The 21,819-nt window shown below is 46.7% G+C and overlaps 1 protein-coding gene across 1 annotated transcript in view; it reads right to left on the bottom strand.

The window, feature by feature from the left end:
- Window positions 1-21,819, bottom strand: part of LOC103078800 (liver carboxylesterase-like) — a 35,754-nt gene that overhangs the window by 8,437 nt on the left and 5,498 nt on the right. The window contains exons 3-9 of the mRNA XM_007466821.1: window positions 20,566-20,710; window positions 18,383-18,516; window positions 12,845-12,998; window positions 5,517-5,693; window positions 2,878-3,018; window positions 480-560; window positions 60-207 (exon numbers count right to left, since the gene is read on the bottom strand). Coding sequence (XP_007466883.1) covers window positions 60-207; window positions 480-560; window positions 2,878-3,018; window positions 5,517-5,693; window positions 12,845-12,998; window positions 18,383-18,516; window positions 20,566-20,710 — 980 coding nt within the window. The remainder of the gene's footprint in view (window positions 1-59; window positions 208-479; window positions 561-2,877; window positions 3,019-5,516; window positions 5,694-12,844; window positions 12,999-18,382; window positions 18,517-20,565; window positions 20,711-21,819) is intronic.

The following is a 21,819-nucleotide window of genomic DNA, read 5'->3' as shown; positions in this document are numbered from 1 at the left end:
AATACAGTGTGAAGCTGGTGCGGTCAGTGTCCTTCTCCTGTCCACTTTCCATGACTCACCTCTGTGGCGACGGGCCACATTCACAGATGGGACACCAAACATCCCATCTGCAATCAAGTCCAGGAACAAGTCTTTCTTTATGGCAGGGTCCTCCGTCCCTCCTAGATACTTGTCAGTAGCCACTGGAGTCAGTTCCTCATGGATGTTCTGAAATAGATCAACAGTGAAAGTGACCACCAAGCCCTAGTGAACAGCATGGCTTCTCCAGCCAGGGAGGAAGGCTTGCATTAATGGTGAACCTCTCAAGTTCTGTGCAACCACTTCCGCCCACTCCTGGTGTTGAGGTGGAAAGGCATAAAAATGGGAGTAGAACCCCCCCAGCCCCAGTCTTCATTCTGCCATTAGTTGCTCTGCAGTTGGGGACAAGCCTCTTCCCCTCTTTAGGGCTCAGCCAGTTCCTGTGATTCCTAGACTCTTACAAGGATGGGGTAGGACTTCCACACGAGTGATGTGGCCGTCTTCTGGTCCAGCTTGCCTTCAGAGAATGAGTAGCCCATGAACTGTTAAAACAAAGGTTAAGCACTTGTGAATCATCCGGTAATGGCAAGAAAAACTGAAGTGACCAACAAACCAAACCAATGCAGGCTGAAGGTCACTTTGTCATGTCTTGATGGGCATGGGTCTTTGAGGAGTTGGGCAAAATCAATGAATCAAATGGACTTTTATATTTAGAAATCAAGGAGTACAAAGAAGATAAAGTAATTGTTAAGGGAAGGTGCCCCAGTCTTTGTGTGTATGTGTATGTATGTATATTTATATATATATATATGTGTGTGTGTGTGTGTGTGTGTGTGTGTGTATGCGTGCATATATATGTATGCATATATATATATATATATTTAGGCTAGAGTCTCCACAGTGGTCATCAAGACAGAGAGGGAAGGTTTCAGCCAGCCAAGTGTTGAAGTGGGGCAGATGACACAGACCTCACAAGTACCCCGCCTGTGTCAGATAGCAGAGAAAGCCCCAAATCCTGTCATTATGGTTTTAGTCTTTCGGTATAATCTTTGAAATCATTCTGAAGAACTGAAGAACTGCAGAACTCTGCACATAACAACTGCATCAAAACTCTGCACTGACTTGACCAAACTCTAGCACAGCCGCAAGCAGCTTAAGGCCCTGTCCCCAGGATGACCCCAGGCCCCCTTAAAAAGCTCTGTGCTGCCAGGAAAATTTACCATTTGCTCTAGCCCAAACCTGGTGATAGGCAGGTAGGTCCCTGAACCCATTCTTAGAACAGTTACTTTAAAACCTTGTTATTATAAATCCTTTCTCTGCCCTTTGAGATGTAAATCTACCACACAAAACTGTTTCCTCAGGACCTGAGAGCCATCCCTATGAAAAGCAAACATTCAGGGGGTAATTCTTGCTCTCTCTTCCAGTCCCCGTGGAAAGATAAAGGCCTAATTTCAGCGGGAGCCTTGCTTCTACTTACACCACGGCCTCCTGTCATAAAGAGAGACGAAGTTTGTTTCTCCTCCAGATAAATGCCAGCTAACAAATCTAGGTGCAAGGGAAGGTTTCAGCCAGCCAAGTGTTGAAGTGGGGCAGATGACACAGACCTCACAAGTACCCCGGCTGTGTCAGATAGCAGAGAAAGCCTCAAATCCTGCCATTATGGTTTTGGTCCTTTGGTATAACCTCTGAAATCATTCTGAAGAACTGCAGAACTCTGCACATAATGACTCCATCAAAATTCTGCACTGAATGACTAGACCAAACTCTAGCACAGCCGCAAGCAGCTTAAGGCCACGTCCCCAGGATGACCCCAGGCCCCTTTATAAAGCTCTGTGCTGCCAGGAGATTTTACTGTTTGTTCTAGCCAAAACCTGCTGATAGGCAGGTATGTCCCTGAACCCTTTCTTAGTGCAGCTGCTTTAGAAACCTTGTAATTTTAAAACCTTTTTCTGCCCTTTGGGATGTAAAACCACTGCTCCAACCTGTTTTCTCAAGGACCTGAGAGCCAACTTTTATGAAAAGCAAACATTCAAGGGATAATTCTTGCTCTCTCCCCCAGGCCCTGTGGAAAGATAATGCCTAATTTCAGTGGGAGCCTTGCTTCTACTTACACCACGGCCTCCTGTCATAAAGACAGAAGTTTGTTTCTTCTCCAGATAAATGGCAGCTAACAAATCCAGGTGGCCCAGTTTCATGGGCAAATCTCCCCTCCCCGCGCCCGCCCGCAGCCTTAAATAGGCTCCAGACTTTTGTTTCAGGGATTTGGGTTCAGTTTACAATTGATCTTTTCCCTATAGCAAGAGTGTCACTGAATCAAACTCATTACCAATTCAACTAGTGTCCGGCTTTGTTTATTTTTGACTGAAGGGAAAGCTCTTCCTAACTTTTAGAAGTCAATTTTAACTCAGGAGGAAGCAGCCTCCTTTGAATCTTTCCAGTTAGATGAATGAGAGTGTGAGGTGTGGGTGGGTGGAATTTATGGAGAAACTATGAAAGCACCAAGCCCAGGGGAGAGGCTGCAGGTCCCAGGCCTCACTCTCCTTAACTCCCAAGCCCCTTCCCCTTTCCAGGCCTTGGGTTTCTCATCTGCCCAATGATTTTCTCTACCAGCCCTCCTGGCACTGACATTTCAGGATTCTTGGATGGGAGGACAAGCAGAGAGTGTGTGAGGATGTGGGTTCCCAGGGCCGCACCACCCAGGTGACAGCTGGGCCATCGTGGAGAAGGTTTCCACGGAAACGTCAAGGTGTATGAAGGTGCCAGAGGGGCGTGCATAGAAGGAGGGGTCCTGTGACCAGAGATGGGAGGGGTGATGTGACGGGCAGGGGAGGCGAGTCTAAGAGGCCTGCACTTTCTCACCATCGGCAGAATCCAGCCACACTCCTGCTTGTTGATTCCCACGATGTAGGGAACGGGGTGGAAATTCTTTTCAGCCAGAATCTCTTCGGGCGTCTTTGGCAGCAGCACTCCGTCAAGCACGGTGGGCGGGAAAGGAAAGCTCTGGGGAAGAGGGCAGTGTCGTGTCCTTTATGGTTGCCAGGGTCTCCTGCCCGCTAGTCACTTAGTAGCCCTCTTGGTTACCAGATCAACTCTCATGGTATTGCAGGGCTTGTGTTCAGGTGACCCTTATTTACTTGATAATGGCTCCAAAGCCCAAGAGTAGTGATGCTAGCATTTGGATATTCTTTTAGGGTACCTAATTTATGAATTAAACTTTATCACAGGTATGTATGCATAGGAACCAAAACATAGGATATATAGGGTTTGGTACTCTCTGAGGTTTTGGGCATCCACTGGGGGTCTTGGAACTTATTCCTCGAGGATGATGAGGGACTACTGTATTGACATGGCCACAGATTAGTAGCAACTGACTCACGTGTCACCACCTGGGAAGCTGGTTTCCGGTATAGTTATAGTTCATATTTGGTCACAGTGGTCATTAAGAGCGGGGTTTTTGGAGCCAGACTGGATTTGAAATCTGGCTTTCTCATTTACTAGCTGGTAACTTGGGAAAGTAGTTTCACCTGTGTGTGCCTCAGTTTCCTCATCTATAAGATGGGTTGTTGTGGGGATTAAATTACTGAACACATGCAAAATGCTGAGCATAGTACCTGGAACCTGGAAAGGGCTGAATAACATTAGATATGATTCATTAGCAGTGCTGCTACAGATCCTGCACTGGACACCAGCCCCATGTGCATATTCCCCTCCTGGATGGCAGGTAGAAGTGGACAATTCCTAGGCTCTGAGACCCTATCGCTCCCGGGACCTGCTTCTGCTCTGCAAGGACCAGTGAATGACAGGCCAGCTCTAGTTGCCAGCAAGAGAGGTTCTGTCGCATGATTCTGACGCAGCAGGACAAGGCCCTGAATCCTAATCCACTATGGCTGACGATAGGGGAGAAGGGTCTGGGGTGCCACTATTGCTCACTTCCAAAGGCTGCACAGTTCAGGAAGGGCTGCTGCAGGAGGCCGGCAAGAGGAGCAACTCATTCTGGAAGGAGGACCCAGGAAGGCCACACAGAAGAGGTGCCTACCTTTGGCAGTGGGCTCTGGGGAATGAACAGTTTTCTAAAGAGTGGGAACAGCATAAGCAAAGTGACAAAGGTGTCCCTTTAGTGCTCATCCCAGGAACCTCAAACCCCAAGGGTCCTAGGCTTGGAGGAATGTTGGGGGTGTGGACTAGAGACATGGTCACATGTTGGAGCACGTGTTCTGCACATGCTGCACACAGTAGGGACTCAGATGCAATTTGAATGAATAACTCCATGAGTGAGGGGATTTGTCTTGTAAGGAAGGTCTGTCTTTTAAGACAGAGGTGGCATGCTCTGGCCTGTGTTTACAAGGGGAAATCTGTCAGGACCGTGGGACATGGGATGAGGAGGGGCAGTAGAGAGACAACAAGGGTCCAAGTTGATCAAGGTGGCGTCCAGGGCAGTGTCCAGTGGGGACTGACTGATACCAGCAACAGTAAGAGGGACAGTGAACACTGCTGTCCAGAGGGAGTGCTAGTGGATGCTCTGTGTGGGCCTCATGTATCACCTTGCTCAGGTCAAAAAACCCAGAGGAGGGATTTCCCTGGCGATCCAGTGGTTGGGACTTCACGCACACTCCTCAGCAGAGCCTCCCTGTTGCTCACCCTTCCTTGGCTTCCTAACACTCTCCAAATAAAGACAAAGTCCTCACCAGGTCCTACACAGCATGGCCCTGCCGATGGCTCCATCCTCACTTCACTCCAGGTTCCGTCTGTCCTTTCTGCTTTGGCCACAGCAGGCTTTCTCGCTCTCTCTCACTTGAGATACCTGCTCCTGCCACAGGACATTTGCACAGGCTGCTCCCTCTTCCTGGATACTCTTTTCTTACCAAGTAATTTACTGCTCATCCTTCTCATCTCAACTTGTTAATCTTTTTTTTTTCATGAAGACTTTCCTGATAACCTCCCCCTATCCACTGGACTAAGCGCTCCTTTTGGATTCTGTTATGACATCAGGTATCTCACCTCTATTGCTATTGTCACAATTGATATTTTATAAGTTGTGCAATTATGTAATCATTAATCTGTCTCTTCCCTGAGAATAGAAGCTAGATGTCAGGCTGCACCAAAACTATCCGTTGAATGAATGAATAAAGCAATGAATGAATTCTCAGGAACTCACCCCAGTCACAAGCCCCCAGGGAGGAACCACTCCAGGCCCACATGGTACAAATGAGTTCACCAGACCTCAGACCCTGAGAGAGGCAAGACACAATGACAGTCCACCAGACACATCCAGCCCAGCACCCCTCCCTTAGGAGGACCATGCATGGGGCTGGCTGTCCAGAGTCATGAGCCTGAGTCCGGCTCTGCTCTGATCACTCGCTGACCTTGGCAAGTGTTTCTGCTCTCTGCCCCAGTTTGCTCAGCGGTAGAAGGTGGAGGTGGGATGAGGTGTGTCCTTGCCTTCCCTGCTCAGCTACCCTCATTTCTGTGATTCTTTGAGGATGTTAACTGGCTCCCACAGCAAGAAAGACCCCTGACAACTCCAGGAGAGCAGAGCAAAGGGTGTGGGGACAGTCCAGTGTGAGACCTACCTTAGCTGCAGCCTTCATGTCCTTCTTGACCAGGATAGAAGTGAGGGCCACACCACTCTCAGAGATGGCCCGGTGGAAGAGATTCTTGGCCAGGGGAGATAACACCTGGGAACAGGGTGGCGAGAAAGGGAATTTATGCTCATGAGCTATCCCCATCCACAGCCCTGTCCTGGGCTGTTCCCCTGGAGACCATGGGGCCTGGCTTCTGCAAGCAAACCTCAGTTGGAAGGAGCCAGGAGCAGAGTGAAGGACAAAACAGGAAGTGTGTGGCACACACTGATTATTAACAATCAAAGTATCTGAAAGGCAGCTCAGCAATTCCTAGCAACACTTTAAAGCACAGTTCTGATTCCCCATTTCCATTACTCAGAATTTATCCTGGACTTCCCTGGTGGTGCAGTGGTTAAGAATCTGCCTGCCAATGCAGGAGACATGGGTTCGAGCCCTGTTCCGGGAAGATCCCACATGCCATGGAGCAACTAAGTCTGTGTGCCACAACTACTAAGCCTGCCCTCTAGAGCCCGCGAGCCACAACTACTGAGCCCATGTGCCACAACTACTGACGCGCGCACCTAGAGCCCATGCTCCACAACAAGAGAAGCCACTGCAATGAGAAGCCTGCGCACCCCAATGAAGAGTAGCCCCCGCTCGCTGCAACTAGAGAAAAGCCCGTGCACAGCAACAAAGACCCAACGCAGCCAAAATAAATAAATAAATAGATTAATTAATTTAAAAAAAGAATTTATCCTATGGAAAATGAACACGGAGGTACACAACAGTTACTAAGAATGCTCATGTTGTTTATAGTAGTAAAAATTGGAAATAACCCAAGGTTACAATATTATGAGATTCAGTAAATAAACTATTTTTCATTCTTACAATGGAATACTTCTTGACTATACACATAAAAACATGAAAGAGTGCTTAATGGTTAGAGAAATATTTATGTTGTTTTATAATGCTAAGGAAAGTTTGTGTTTAAAAAATTCTAGCTAGATTGATAAATACATAGATAGATGGATAGATAGACAGATACATAGATAGATAGGGTGGGTCATGGAAAAAAACACTAGAAAAATACAGATCAAAATGTTCATGGTGAGAGCAGAAGTAAGAAGAATTACAATCCTGCAGCCTGTGGAACAAAAACCACATTCACAGAAAGATAGACAAAATGAAAAGGCAGAGGACTATGTACCAGATGAAGGAACAAGATAAAACCCCAGGAAAACAACTAAATGAAGTGGAGATAGGCAACCTTCCAGAAAAAGAATTCAGAATAATGATAGTGAAGATGATCCAGGACCTTGGAAAAAGAATGGAGGCAAAGATCGAGAAGATGCAAGAAATGTTTTAAAAAAACCTAGAAGAATTAAAGAACAAACAAGCAGAGATGAACAATACAATAACTGAAATGAAAAATACACTAGAAGGAATCAATAACAGAATAACTGAGGCAGAAGAACGGATAAGTGACCTGGAAGACAGAATGGTGGAATTCACTGCTGCGGAAAAAAATAAAGAAAGAAGAATGGAAAGAAATGAAGACAGCCTAAGAGACCTCTGGGACAACATTAAATGCAACAACATTTGCATTATAGGGGTTCCAGAAGGAGAAGAGAGAGAGAGAAAGGACCCGAGAAGATATTTGAAGAGATTATAGTCAAAAACTTCCATAACATGGGAAAGGAAATGGCTGCCCAAGTCCAGGAAGCGCAGAGAGTCCCATACAAGATTAACCCAAGGAGAAAGACGCTGAGATGCATAGTAATCAAATTGGCAAAAATTAAAGACAAAGAAAAATTATTGAAAGCAGCAAAGGAAAAATGACAAATAACATACAAGGGAACTCCCATAAGGTTAACAGCTGATTTCTCAGCAGAAACTCGACAAGCCAGAAGGGAGTGGCATGATATACTTAAAGTGATGAAAGGGAAGACCCTACAACCAAGATTACTCTACCCGGCAAGGATCTCATTCAGATTCAATGGAGAAATCAAAAGCTTTAGAGACAAGCAAAAGCTAAGAGAATTCAGCACCACCAAACCAGCTCTACAACAAATGCTAAAGGAACTTCTCTAAGTGGGAAACACAAGAGAAGAAAAGAACCTACAAAAACAAACCCCAAACAATTAAGAAAATGGTAATAGGAACATACATATCGATAATTACCTTAAGCGTGAATGGAGTAAATGCTCCAACCAAAAGACACAGGCACGCTGAATGGATACAAAAACAAGACCCATATATATGCTGTCTACAAGAGACCCACTTCAGACCTAGGGACACATACAGACTGAAAGTGAGGGGATGGAAAAAGATATTCCATGCAAATGGAAATCAAAAGAAAGCTGGAGTAGCAATACTCATATCAGATAAAACAGACTTCAAAATAAAGAATGTTACAAGAGACAAGGAAGGACACTACATAACAATCAAGGGATCAATCCAGGAAGAAGAAATAACAATTATAAATAGATATACACAAAAAAAAAAAAAAAAAAAAATATATATATATATATATATATGCACTCAAAATAGGAGCACGTCAATACATAAGGCAACTGCTAACAGCAGGAAATTGACAGTCACACAATAATAGTGGGGACTTTAACACCTCACTTACACCAATGGACAGATCATCCAAAATTAAAATACATAAGGAAACAGAAGCTTTAAATGACACAATAGACCAGATAGATTTAATTGATATTTATAGGACATTCCATCCAAAAACATATTACACTTTCTTCTCAAGTGCTCAGGGAACATTCTCCAGGATAGATCATATCTTGGGTCACAAATGAAGCCTAAGTAAATTTAAGAAAATTGAAATCATATCAACCATCTTTTCTGACCACAATACTATGAGATTAGAAATCAATTACAGGGAAAAAAACGTAAAAAGCACAAACACATGGAAGCTAAACAATACGTTACTAAGTAGCCAAGAGATCACTGAAGAAATCAAAGAGGAAATCAAAACAAATGACAATGAAAACACAACGATCCAAAACCTATGGGATGCAGCAAAAGCAGTTCTAAGACGGAAGTTTACAGCTATACAAGCCTACCTCAAGAAACAAGAGAAATCTCAAATAAACAATCTAACCTTACACCTAAAGGAACTAGAGAAAGAAAAACAAACAAAACCCAAAGTTAGCAGAAGGAAAGAAATCATAAAGATCAGAGCAGAAATAAATGAAATAGAAACAAAGAAAACAATAGCAAAGATCAATAAAACTAAAAGCTGGTTCTTTGAGAAGATAAACAAAATTGACAAACCATTAGCCAGACTCATCAAGAAAAAGAGGGAGAGGACTCAAATCAATAAAATTAGAAATGAAAAGGGAGAAGTTACAACAGACACTGCAGAAATACAGAGCATCCTAAGAGACTACTACAAGCAACTCTATGCCAATAAAATGGACAACCTGGAAGAAATGGACAAATTCTTAGAAAGGTATAACCTTCCAAGACTGAACCAGGAAGAAATAGAAAATATGAACAGGCCAATCACAAGTAATGAAATTGAAACTGGGATTAAAATTCTTCCAACAAACAAAAGTCCAGGACCAGATAGCTTCACAGGTGAATTCTATCAAACATTTAGAGAAGAGCTAACACCCATCCTTCCCAAACTCTTCCAAAAAATTGTAGAGGAAGGAATACTCCCAAACTCATTCTGTGAGGCCACCATCACCCTGATACCCAAACCAGACAAAGATAATACTACAAAAAAAGAAAATTACAGACCAATATCACAGATGAATATAGATGCAAAAATCCTCAACAAAATACTAGCAAACAGAATCCAACAACACATTAAAAGGGTCATACACCATGCTTAAGTGGGATTTATCCCAGAGATGCAAGGGTTCTTCAATATGTGCAAATCAATGAATGTGATACACCATATTAACAAACTGAAGAATAAAAACCATATGATCATCTCAATAGATGCAGAAAAAGCTTTTGACAAAATTCAACAGCTTTTATGATAAAAACTCTCCAGAAAGTGGGCATAGAGGGAACCTACTTCAACATAATAAAGGTCATATACGAGAAACCCACAGCAAACATCATTCTCTATGGTGAAAAACTGAAAGCATTTCCTCCAAGATCAGGAACAAGACAAGGATGTCCATTATTACCACTATTATTCAACATAGTTTTGGAAGTCCTAGCCACAGCAATCAGAGAAGTAAAAGAAATAAAAGGAATACAAATTGGAAAAGAAGAAGTAAAACTGCCACTGTTTGCAGATGACATGATACTATACATAGAGAATCCTAAAAATGCCACCAGAAAACTACTAGAGCTAATCAATGAATTTGGTAAACTTGCAGGATACAAAATTAATGCACAGAAATCTCTTGCATTCCTATACACTAATGATGAAAAATCTGAAAGAGAAATTAAGGAAACACTCCCATTTACCACTGCAGCAAAAGGAATAAAATACCTAGGAATAAACCTACCTAGGGAGACAAAAGACCTGTATGCAGAAAACTATAAGACACTGATGAAAGAAATTAAAGATGATACCAACAGATGGAGAGATATATCATGTTCTTGGATTGGAAGAATCAATATTGTGAAAATGACTGTCCTACCCAAAGCAATCTACAGATTCAATGCAATCCTTATCAAATTACCAATGGCATGTTTTACAGAACTAGAACAAAACGCTTAAAATTTGTATGGAGACACAAAAGACCCCGAACAGCCAAAGCAGTCTTGAGGAAAAAAACAGAGCTGGACGAATCAGACTCCCTGACTTCAGACTATAGTACAAAGCTACAGTAATCAAGACAATATGGTACTGGCACAAAAACAGAAATATAGATCAATGGAACAGGATAGAAAGCCCAGAGATAAACCCACACACCTATGGTCAACTAATCTATGACAAAGGAGGCAAGAATATACAATGGAGAAAAGACAGTCTCTTCAATAAGTGGTGCTGGGAAAACTGGACAGCTACATGTAAAAGAATGAAATTAGAACACTCCCTAACACCATACACAAAAATAAACTCAAAATGGATTCAAGACCTAAATGTAAGACCAGACACTATAAAACTCTTAGAGGAAAACAGAGGAAGAACACTCTTTGACATAAATCGCAGCAAGATCTTTTTTGATCCACCTCCTTGAGTAATGGAAATAAAAACAAAAATAAAAAAATGGGACCTAATTAAACGTAAAAGCTTTTGCACAGCAAAGGAAACCATAAACAAGATGAAAAGACAACTCTCAGAATGGGGGAAAATATTTGCAAATGAATCACTGGACAAAGGATTAATCTCCAAAATATATAAACAGCTCATGCAGCTCAATATTAAAAAAAATATGACCCATTCCAAAAATGGGCAGAAGACCTAAACAGACATTTCTCCAAAGAAGACATACAGATGGCCAAGAAGCATGTGAAAAGCTGCTCAACATCACTAATCATTAGAGAAATGCAAATCAAAACTACAATGAGTATCACCTCACACCAGTTAGAATGGGCATCATCAGAAAATCTACAAACAGCAAATGCTGGAGAGGGTGTGGAGAAAATGGAACCCTCTTGCACTGTTGGTGGGAATGTAAATTGCTACAGCCACTATGGAGAACAGTATGGAGGTTCCTTAAAGAACTAAAAATAGAATTACCCTATGACCCAGCAATCCCACTACTGGGCATATACCCAGAGAAAACCATAATTCAAAATGACACATGCACCCCAATGTTAATTGCAGCAGTATTTACAATAGCCAGGTCACGGAAGCAACCTAAATGCCCACTGACAGTTGAATGGATAAAGAAGATATGGTACATATATACAATGGAATATTACTCAGCCATAAAAAGGAACGAAATTGGGTCATTTGTAGAGACGTGGATGCCTGCAGAGACTGTCATACAGAGTGAAGTAAGTCAGAAAGAGAAAAATAAATATCGTATATTAACGCATGTATGTGGAGCCTAGAAAAATGGTACAGATGAACCAGTTTGCAGAGCAGAAATTGAGACACAGAAGTAGAGAACAAACGTATGGACACCAAGGGGGGAAGTGGCGGGGGGTGGGGTATGTGTGTGATGAATTGGGCGATTGGGATTGACATGTATACACTGATGTGTATAAAATGGATAACTAATAAGAAAAAAGAAATAAAAAATAAACATTAAAAAAAATGTTCATGGGCTTCCCTGGTGGTGCAGTGGTTGAGAGTCCGCCTGCCGATGCAGGGGATGCGGGTTCGTGCCCCGGTCCGGGAAGATCCCACATGCCGCACAGCGGCTAGGCCTGTGAGCTATAGCCGCTGAGCCTGTGCGTCTGGAGCCTGTGCTCCGCAACAGGAGAGGCCATAACAGTGAGAGGCCCGCGTACCGGAAAAAAAAAAAAATGTTCATGGTGAGTATCCAAGGATAATGGGACTGTGAAAGACTTTTTGTTTCTTTGAGATTATCTGTACTTTTCCTTTTCTCCACTTTACGAAATATAAAATCATTTTCCTCTGAGTGTTCCACTATGAAACCAAGATATGCTCTTAAAATGCAGTAATAGCACTGACTCTCTGCTCAACTGTGAGGCAGCTGGAGGGTTTCTAACAGCTCCCAGCGCCTTCTAATCTGGTTTTCCACTTTTGCTTCCCTTGGTGTCTCCCTATTCCCATTCCCACATCAGGCTCCCAGGTCATGTCTGTGTTCCATTTCCCGGGTCCCATCCCTCCTTCCATCCTCCTTCCTCTCTCTACCCCTCCTCCCCCAGCCCAGCTCCATCCTCAGCCCCAGAGGCTGCTGCCCTCCTTCCTGAGCATGAACAAGCCATCAGACCTCCTCAGAGGAGGCCTCTGACCTGTTCTTAGTGTTTGTGTCCCCTTGAATTGTAGATCTGCCTTCAAGCCAAATAATGACATTGCACCCAACGTCATGGTTGCCTCTTTTTATCCAGAATTTACACCCAGCCCTACTTCCCAAGAGGAGTGAGGTGAGTACTAATAGTAAAATGATTAGGAAGGAGAGTAAGAGCTCAACCAACACAGGGCAGGAGGAATGTCTCCGTTGCAGCCGTGGCTGGAGATGTGGCCCCAGGGTGCTAAGCTGAGCTCTGAGCTTCCTGGGGGCCAAGGAGAGTTTGGCAATAACTTTCCACCTTCTGATGCTGCACAGAGTAGGGTCAGCCTTGAATCCAGGTCCCATGACTAGACTGGCTGGTCTGCAAGGGGTCCCATTGGTAGCCACATCAGGGCCAGGAACACTTACAAGAATAGAGACAGTTTCCCCTCCTGCTGACCCTCCACAGATGGTCACAGAGCCTGGATCCCCTCCAAAGTCGGCAGTGTTCTCCTGGACCCAGTGCAGTGCGGCCAACTGGTCCGAGTGACCCCAGTTCCCCCGGCTGTGTTCATCCCCTGTGCTGTAAGAGAACAGGGGTGGGGTTGAGAGCAGAGATGTCACAGCAGGGCCCTCAGGACCACAGATGAGGCTGGGGGTCTGGGTGAGCCTTCTGGAAAAGGCTGGGCTTCCACAGCCCTGACACTGTGGTCTTTGGCTGCCTCCCATCTGTAGCATTGTTCTGCTGTAGCGCTCTACACATCCATTCCACATTTATTTATTGAGCATCTACTATTCTACAATTCCAAAGGGAATTCCAGGAAGAAGAAACAGCACATGCAAAGGCCCCAGGGTCCAGTGAACAAAAGTGTGGGTCTAGGACATACAGCTACAGAGGGCCCTGAGGGCCTTGGTAAAGATGTCAATGTCATCGTAAGTTAGGAAGCCATTGCAGGGATGACATGATTCCATTTATGTCTTAAATGATCACTTTGGCTACTGTGTGGATCGGACATGGTGTAAAATAGCAGGGTTATAAAAGTAGGTGTTATTACAACAATCCAGGGGAGAGACACAGAGTGCTTTGAACAGGGTGACTACAAGGGAGGTGAGAAGTGGCTGGATTCTGAATATATTGTAAAAGTGGAGCCAAGAGGATTTGCTGGTGACTGGATGTGGGGTGTGAGAAAAAGAAAAGAATCCAAGTGCCCCCAGGCTTTTGTCCTGAGTAACTGGAAGGGTGGAGCTGCCTGCAGCTGAGCAGGAGGCCCTGTGGAGAAAGGAGGAGGGTCTGCGGGGAGGGGCATCGGGAGTCAAGGGTTAAGTTTGTTCGAGGAAGGGAGGAGGTGCCCTCAGGTGTCCCGTGGGGATGGCAGGAGGTAGTTAATGATGTACCTGTGGGTTTCAAAGGAGAAATGGGCTAAAAATAGGGAGCTTGGAAGTGCCCCCTGAGGTCACTCAGGGAACCAGCGGGACAGAGAAGATGCACACAGAGGCTGAGACGGGGAGGGGCCCAGAAGGAGCTGCCATGAGGGAGGAGGTGGCCAGGAGCCAAGAGAAGGAAATTTTTCAAAAAGGTTTGAGGGGTGACGTGCGGTTGCTGCCAAGGCTGGGCCGCTGGTGACCTGGACCAGAGCAGTGTGGTGTCTGGCCGGGGTGAAACCCTGACTGACGTGGTAGAGGAGAGCCTGGGGGGGGGGAGTGTACGCAGATATACTGTAACTGGGAGCAGCCGTGGGCCGTGGGGGAAGGACATGAGGAGTCTCAGTGAAGGCGACACATCCTGGGACATGACTCGCCTGGGACAGCCCTCCTCCAGCCCATAGATCTTTCCAGTGAGATGACCACCCCTCCCCAAGCCCACCCACCAGCCATCTGAGGGTAGGAGGTCCTGGGGCTGGTGCATTCAGTAACTGTGCCTGCAGGATGTCCGGTTCCGTCCCCACGGACGCTCCATGGAGGAGACTCGAGCCTTCGCTCACGCATGTGCCAAACGCCACGAAGGAAATGGGGTGAGTGGGCCCTACGCTCCTCCCCGTAGACGTGTCCACTGGAGCCAGGTGCTCGTTACAGCCTCCAAGTTCCAGCCACCCGTTCCTCCACCTACAAGACTTTACGGAGCTCCCACGTGAGTCTGCTCCTTCCTTACTTCCCCATGAGGTAAGATGTATAAGCCTCTAACTGCTGCGCTGCATGTTAACCGTCACCTTACAGGTATGCAACATGCTGGGCAGCACAGGTGAAAAAGAGATGAGCATTTCAGACGAGGTAACATGTGGGTTGGGCTTTGCAGGAATAATAGGAGTCTGTCTGGCAGATCAGGCATTTTACATGCAAGTAAGTGGACCAGGGTGGCTGGGGAAGGAGAAGGTAGGTAGAGCCCAATTATGAGGGGACTTGCATGTCTTAGTAGGGAACCTAGCAAAGATCCCTTTGAGCGCTTGCATGACCAGAGTGGGGTCCTAGCACTCCCACACTGAGGGTCAATGTGCCGTGAGGAGAGTCCAGTGTCTTACCTGAAGAATCCCCAGATGCCCAGGCGGTACTGAACGGTCACCACCACCACGTTTTCATGGGCAGAGAGGGCCAGCCCATCATAGGTTGATGCCCCGCCCAACATCAGACCTCCTCCGTGGATCCACACCATCACCTGGATGGGGAGGAAGCGATCATACAGGGCATAGGAAGCAGAGCTGGGAAAGACATCAAGAGGCTGTCTGGTTTGGTCATCTACCCATTCTCCCAGCTGTGGCCCAGGCCACCACCCCACTCAGTGCACCCTGGCTGCCCCTGCCTGTCTCCCCTGCGTCAGTGCCACCTCCTGCCAGTGCTCTTCATGCTGAGAACATCATCATGGGAACAGCCAAGGCTAAGAGCGCCATCTTCTCCCCAACACTCCCGCAGTCCTCACTCCCGGACCCCTCACGCAGCTCAGCACACTCCGCATGCGACAGCCCTTGGTTAGAAGCTTATTTCAGCTTCACCTTAGTTACCTTTTGTGTGGTGAAATAAACTTCTCACGTGAATGATGACCATGTCAAGAAGCACACGCCCTGGGTGGTACCTCTTCTTAATAGGCCTTTCCGCTGCCTCCTCTGCTCCCCAAATCTCACCCATCCTCCAAAGCCCAGCCTAAAAGCCACCTCCTCTCAGAAGTCTTCAATCATCTGATGAATATGATTTGAAAACCTACTAGGTGCCAGGGACTGTGGTAAGAATTAAGGATGAGAGTGGACATGACAATTCATAATGCATGACCCTGAATTTAACGAGTTCACATAGCAAGAAAGTGAGAATGGCTAAAATAATAGTATAATGATTTTGTTAATAAAAAAATCAAAGAACTCATACATGAACTATGTGTCAAGTACTGCTCTAAGCATTTCAAAATAAACCATCCACGAGATAGGGACTACTACTGTCCCATTTCACAGACAGGAAAACTGAGGCACTTAACCACCCTGAGGTCACGCAGCTCATAGGCGGTGGAGGCAGGACTTGAACACAGGCAGTCTGGCTCGAGTCCACATGTTGAGCTGCCCAGCACATGGCAGCCAATGGCCACAGTGCAGTAGGCTGGCTGTTGGGGCAGGAGGAATTTCTTCCCTTCAACTCTAACTAATGCATCAGCAAGACTTGCCTCGTGTGCTGTGTCAGACACTGACATAAATCTTGATATTCATCATTGAACATTTGTGTGTGATTATCCCTGATTTGAGGAAACAGAGCCAGGTCTCTCAGCTAGTAAAAGGCGGAACCAGGATTTACACCCAGACCCTGCGGTTCCAGAGCCTGTGTCCATAGTAGAGGTTCTCCAGTTTCAGGTTCCTGGAGCCTCCGCTCCTCCTACATCTCTGATCCCTGTCTCTACCCCACTGACCCCTCCTTTCCCAGCAGACCAGCCCCACCTTCCAGCCTGAGTCTGGAAGGCTGCCCCATCTCTGGGCTTCCATTTATTCTGGAAATGCTGAGTCACTGGGTCATCAGCTTGTGACAAAGACAATTAGGAAGTAAAATTATCTACAATAAAATCTTGATAGTTGGCAAAGGCAAAGGAAAGTGCTTCTCTGTTGCTCCAGGCTCTGCACCCTCCACCTGTGACACTGAGACACTGAAAGTTTGTCAGAGAAGGTCTCTGTGTGCTGAAGAAAGGCCACACACAGGCTCCACTTGCTAGTGTGTGTGTGTCAAAGACCGTGACTTGAAGATCAGAAGACCCGTGCTCTAGTCCTGCCAACCCTACTCTGCGACCTCGCCTTCCCCTCACTGGGCTTCAGTTTCTCTACCTGTAACAGAAGGGTTGGGTTGTTGGCTTATCTCCAAGATTCCTTCCAGCTCTGACTTTATTGGAAATTATGTCTTAGCCACCCTGGGTATCAGATTCCTAATCTAACAATTAAGAGTAATCCTTCTTGTCCATCTATTAGCATGAGAGACCTTAGAAAAATTAAAATGTTCATTACAGATGTACAGCAAACTCCCCCAGAGGCCTTATGTCTGTCACTATGGGAAACTGAGGTGTGGAAAACCTGTGTTCCTTGATGTCAGGTTTGGCTGTGGTGGTAAAGAAAGCCCTGGGGCCGCTGGGGAACAGCCTGGGGCCCCTGGAACAGCCTTGGTCCAAGACACCCCACCCAACACTGCCTTCATCCCCCTCCAGTCTACACCAGCCTTGACCATTTGTTCCCACTGCTTACTGGCAGCCTGCTTCTCTTCCTCAGGTCAGCAGGAGTGTAAATATTTAGGTAAAGACCGTCTTCAGAAAACTTGAGATTAATGTTCTCCTTTCTGTCGGTAAAGAGCTCTGAGAGCCTCTGCCCCGCCGCTGGGTCTTGGGAGCACCTGGAAGGGGCAAGGAGAGAGAAGAACTGATATTTAATCAGAGCTGACCAAGGAGATGTCTCCTGTGGTCAGGCCAGGTCTTGGACCGGGAGAATTAAGCCTGTAAATAGAGTTGTTCTTACCAGATTCCAGACACTGGAATGCGTAGGAGGCTACCTGGGGGATCACGATGGAGGGACCTGGGGCTCACCAAGGTCTCCCGGGAGAGTGAATAGTGAGAAGGCCTGGCAACTTCCCCTTCCAGGAGCCTTCAGGATGCCTTGTGTCAAGAAGAGGATGCTGCTTTTATGCCTGGGAATGGATCGTTTCTTGGTACGCAGATATACTGTAACTGGGAGCAGCCGTGGGCCGTGGGGGAAGGACATGAGGAGTCTCAGTGAAGGCGACACATCCTGGGACATGACTCGCCTGGGACAGCCCTCCTCCAGCCCATAGATCTTTCCAGTGAGATGACCACCCCTCCCCAAGCCCACCCACCAGCCATCTGAGGGTAGGAGGTCCTGGGGCTGGTGCATTCAGTAACTGTGCCTGCAGGATGTCCGGTTCCGTCCCCACGGACGCTCCATGGAGGAGACTCGAGCCTTCGCTCACGCATGTGCCAAACGCCACGAAGGAAATGGGGTGAGTGGGCCCTACGCTCCTCCCCGTAGACGTGTCCACTGGAGCCAGGTGCTCGTTACAGCCTCCAAGTTCCAGCCACCCGTTCCTCCACCTACAAGACTTTACGGAGCTCCCACGTGAGTCTGCTCCTTCCTTACTTCCCCATGAGGTAAGATGTATAAGCCTCTAACTGCTGCGCTGCATGTTAACCGTCACCTTACAGGTATGCAACATGCTGGGCAGCACAGGTGAAAAAGAGATGAGCATTTCAGACGAGGTAACATGTGGGTTGGGCTTTGCAGGAATAATAGGAGTCTGTCTGGCAGATCAGGCATTTTACATGCAAGTAAGTGGACCAGGGTGGCTGGGGAAGGAGAAGGTAGGTAGAGCCCAATTATGAGGGGACTTGCATGTCTTAGTAGGGAACCTAGCAAAGATCCCTTTGAGCGCTTGCATGACCAGAGTGGGGTCCTAGCACTCCCACACTGAGGGTCAATGTGCCGTGAGGAGAGTCCAGTGTCTTACCTGAAGAATCCCCAGATGCCCAGGCGGTACTGAACGGTCACCACCACCACGTTTTCATGGGCAGAGAGGGCCAGCCCATCATAGGTTGATGCCCCGCCCAACATCAGACCTCCTCCGTGGATCCACACCATCACCTGGATGGGGAGGAAGCGATCATACAGGGCATAGGAAGCAGAGCTGGGAAAGACATCAAGAGGCTGTCTGGTTTGGTCATCTACCCATTCTCCCAGCTGTGGCCCAGGCCACCACCCCACTCAGTGCACCCTGGCTGCCCCTGCCTGTCTCCCCTGCGTCAGTGCCACCTCCTGCCAGTGCTCTTCATGCTGAGAACATCATCATGGGAACAGCCAAGGCTAAGAGCGCCATCTTCTCCCCAACACTCCCGCAGTCCTCACTCCCGGACCCCTCACGCAGCTCAGCACACTCCGCATGCGACAGCCCTTGGTTAGAAGCTTATTTCAGCTTCACCTTAGTTACCTTTTGTGTGGTGAAATAAACTTCTCACGTGAATGATGACCATGTCAAGAAGCACACGCCCTGGGTGGTACCTCTTCTTAATAGGCCTTTCCGCTGCCTCCTCTGCTCCCCAAATCTCACCCATCCTCCAAAGCCCAGCCTAAAAGCCACCTCCTCTCAGAAGTCTTCAATCATCTGATGAATATGATTTGAAAACCTACTAGGTGCCAGGGACTGTGGTAAGAATTAAGGATGAGAGTGGACATGACAATTCATAATGCATGGCCCTGAATTTAACGAGTTCACATAGCAAGAAAGTGAGAATGGCTAAAATAATAGTATAATGATTTTGTTAATAAAACAATCAAAGAACTCATACATGAACTATGTGTCAAGTACTGCTCTAAGCATTTAAAAATAAACCATCCACGAGATAGGGACTACTATTGTCCCATTTCACAGACAGGAAAACTGAGGCACTTAACCACCCTGAGGTCACGCAGCTCATAGGCGGTGGAGGCAGGACTTGAACCCAGGCAGTCTGGCTCCAGAGTCCACACGTTGAGCTGCCCAGCACACGGCAGCCAATGGCCACGGTGCAGTAGGCTGGCTGTTGGGGCAGGAGGAATTTCTTCCCTTCAACTCTAACTAATGCATCAGCAAGACTTGCCTCGTGTGCTGTGTCAGACACTGACATAAATCTTGATATTCATCATTGAACATTTGTGTGTGATTATCCCTGATTTGAGGAAACAGAGCCAGGTCTCTCAGCTAGTAAAAGGCGGAACCAGGATTTACACCCAGACCCTGCGGTTCCAGAGCCTGTGTCCATAGTAGAGGTTCTCCAGTTTCAGGTTCCTGGAGCCTCCGCTCCTCCTACATCTCTGATCCCTGTCTCTACCCCACTGACCCCTCCTTTCCCAGCAGACCAGCCCCACCTTCCAGCCTGAGTCTGGAAGGCTGCCCCATCTCTGGGCTTCCATTTATTCTGGAAATGCTGAGTCACTGGGTCATCAGCTTGTGACAAAGACAATTAGGAAGTAAAATTATCTACAATAAAATCTTGATAGTTGGCAAAGGCAAAGGAAAGTGCTTCTCTGTTGCTCCAGGCTCTGCACCCTCCACCTGTGACACTGAGACACTGAAAGTTTGTCAGAGAAGGTCTCTGTGTGCTGAAGAAAGGCCACACACAGGCTCCACTTGCTAGTGTGTGTGTGTCAAAGAGCGTGACTTGAAGATCAGAAGACCCGTGCTCTAGTCCTGCCAACCCTACTCTGCGACCTCGCCTTCCCCTCACTGGGCTTCAGTTTCTCTACCTGTAACAGAAGGGTTGGGTTGTTGGCTTATCTCCAAGATTCCTTCCAGCTCTGACTTTATTGGAAATTATGTCTTAGCCACCCTGGGTATCAGATTCCTAATCTAACAATTAAGAGTAATCCTTCTTGTCCATCTATTAGCATGAGAGACCTTAGAAAAATTAAAATGTTCATTACAGATGTACAGCAAACTCCCCCAGAGGCCTTATGTCTGTCACTATGGGAAACTGAGGTGTGGAAAACCTGTGTTCCTTGATGTCAGGTTTGGCTGTGGTGGTAAAGAAAGCCCTGGGGCCGCTGGGGAACAGCCTGGGGCCCCTGGAACAGCCTTGGTCCAAGACACCCCACCCAACACTGCCTTCATCCCCCTCCAGTCTACACCAGCCTTGACCATTTGTTCCCACTGCTTACTGGCAGCCTGCTTCTCTTCCTCAGGTCAGCAGGAGTGTAAATATTTAGGTAAAGACCGTCTTCAGAAAACTTGAGATTAATGTTCTCCTTTCTGTCGGTAAAGAGCTCTGAGAGCCTCTGCCCCGCCGCTGGGTCTTGGGAGCACCTGGAAGGGGCAAGGAGAGAGAAGAACTGATATTTAATCAGAGCTGACCAAGGAGATGTCTCCTGTGGTCAGGCCAGGTCTTGGACCGGGAGAATTAAGCCTGTAAATAGAGTTGTTCTTACCAGATTCCAGACACTGGAATGCGTAGGAGGCTACCTGGGGGATCACGATGGAGGGACCTGGGGCTCACCAAGGTCTCCCGGGAGAGTGAATAGTGAGAAGGCCTGGCAACTTCCCCTTCCAGGAGCCTTCAGGATGCCTTGTGTCAAGAAGAGGATGCTGCTTTTATGCCTGGGAATGGATCGTTTCTTGCATGTCCTGGTCGCGGCTGACTCTCTGCTGGGCTCTGCATAGTGAGTGCAGGGTGACCACGTTCCTCAACCAGGTAAACCAGGTGTTCCAGTCCATGGGATACTTCCAAAAACCATGAGAAGTCACTCTCTTGGTAGATATTTAAGGCATGCAACAGGTCAAGGACAAAATATTTGTGGTGCAACATTAGGAGAACTTTATTCTAGTCCTGCCTCAGCCACTTATGTGCTGGGTGACCTTGGGTGAATTCCTTCTTGGCTCTTGGCCCCAGTCTGCCACGTCTAAGTGAGGGCAGTGATTTCTGTAAGGGTCTTGCAGCACTGACATGCTAAGATTCTATCATCAACCCATCTGGTCAAGTGCTATTTGTTGCCCAAATAATAGATCTTAAAGATCCAACAGAGATAATTGGTAATATTTAATCTTCAGATCAGCTCCATGATATAGGTTCTACTATTATCCCCATTTTACATTTGAGAAAACTGAGGCACAGAGAGGTTACAGAACCTGCCCAAGGTCACACAGCCAGGAAGAGCCATACTATGTAGTGTTTATGTTTCTGAGGACATTATAAGCAACATTTCCAGATTTCCAGAAAGCAGGCATGACTGCTCCCAGTATGTCAATGAGGTAACTGAGGCACTGAGGTGTTTGGATGAAACAGCTGTCAAGTGGCAGAGTCAGAGCTGCAAAGACAGCCTCTTGATTTCCATCGTGGGGGAACTTTCCCCAGATCACCAAGGCAAAGGGCATATTATTCATAAAAGAAGAAATTCAAAAATTAAAAAAGGGAAAGA

This window comes from Lipotes vexillifer, unplaced genomic scaffold (assembly GCF_000442215.2).
Source record: "Lipotes vexillifer unplaced genomic scaffold, Lipotes_vexillifer_v1.1 scaffold130, whole genome shotgun sequence".
NCBI classification, from domain to species: Eukaryota; Metazoa; Chordata; class Mammalia; order Artiodactyla; family Lipotidae; genus Lipotes; species Lipotes vexillifer.
This window is presented reverse-complemented; position numbering and strand designations above follow the sequence as displayed.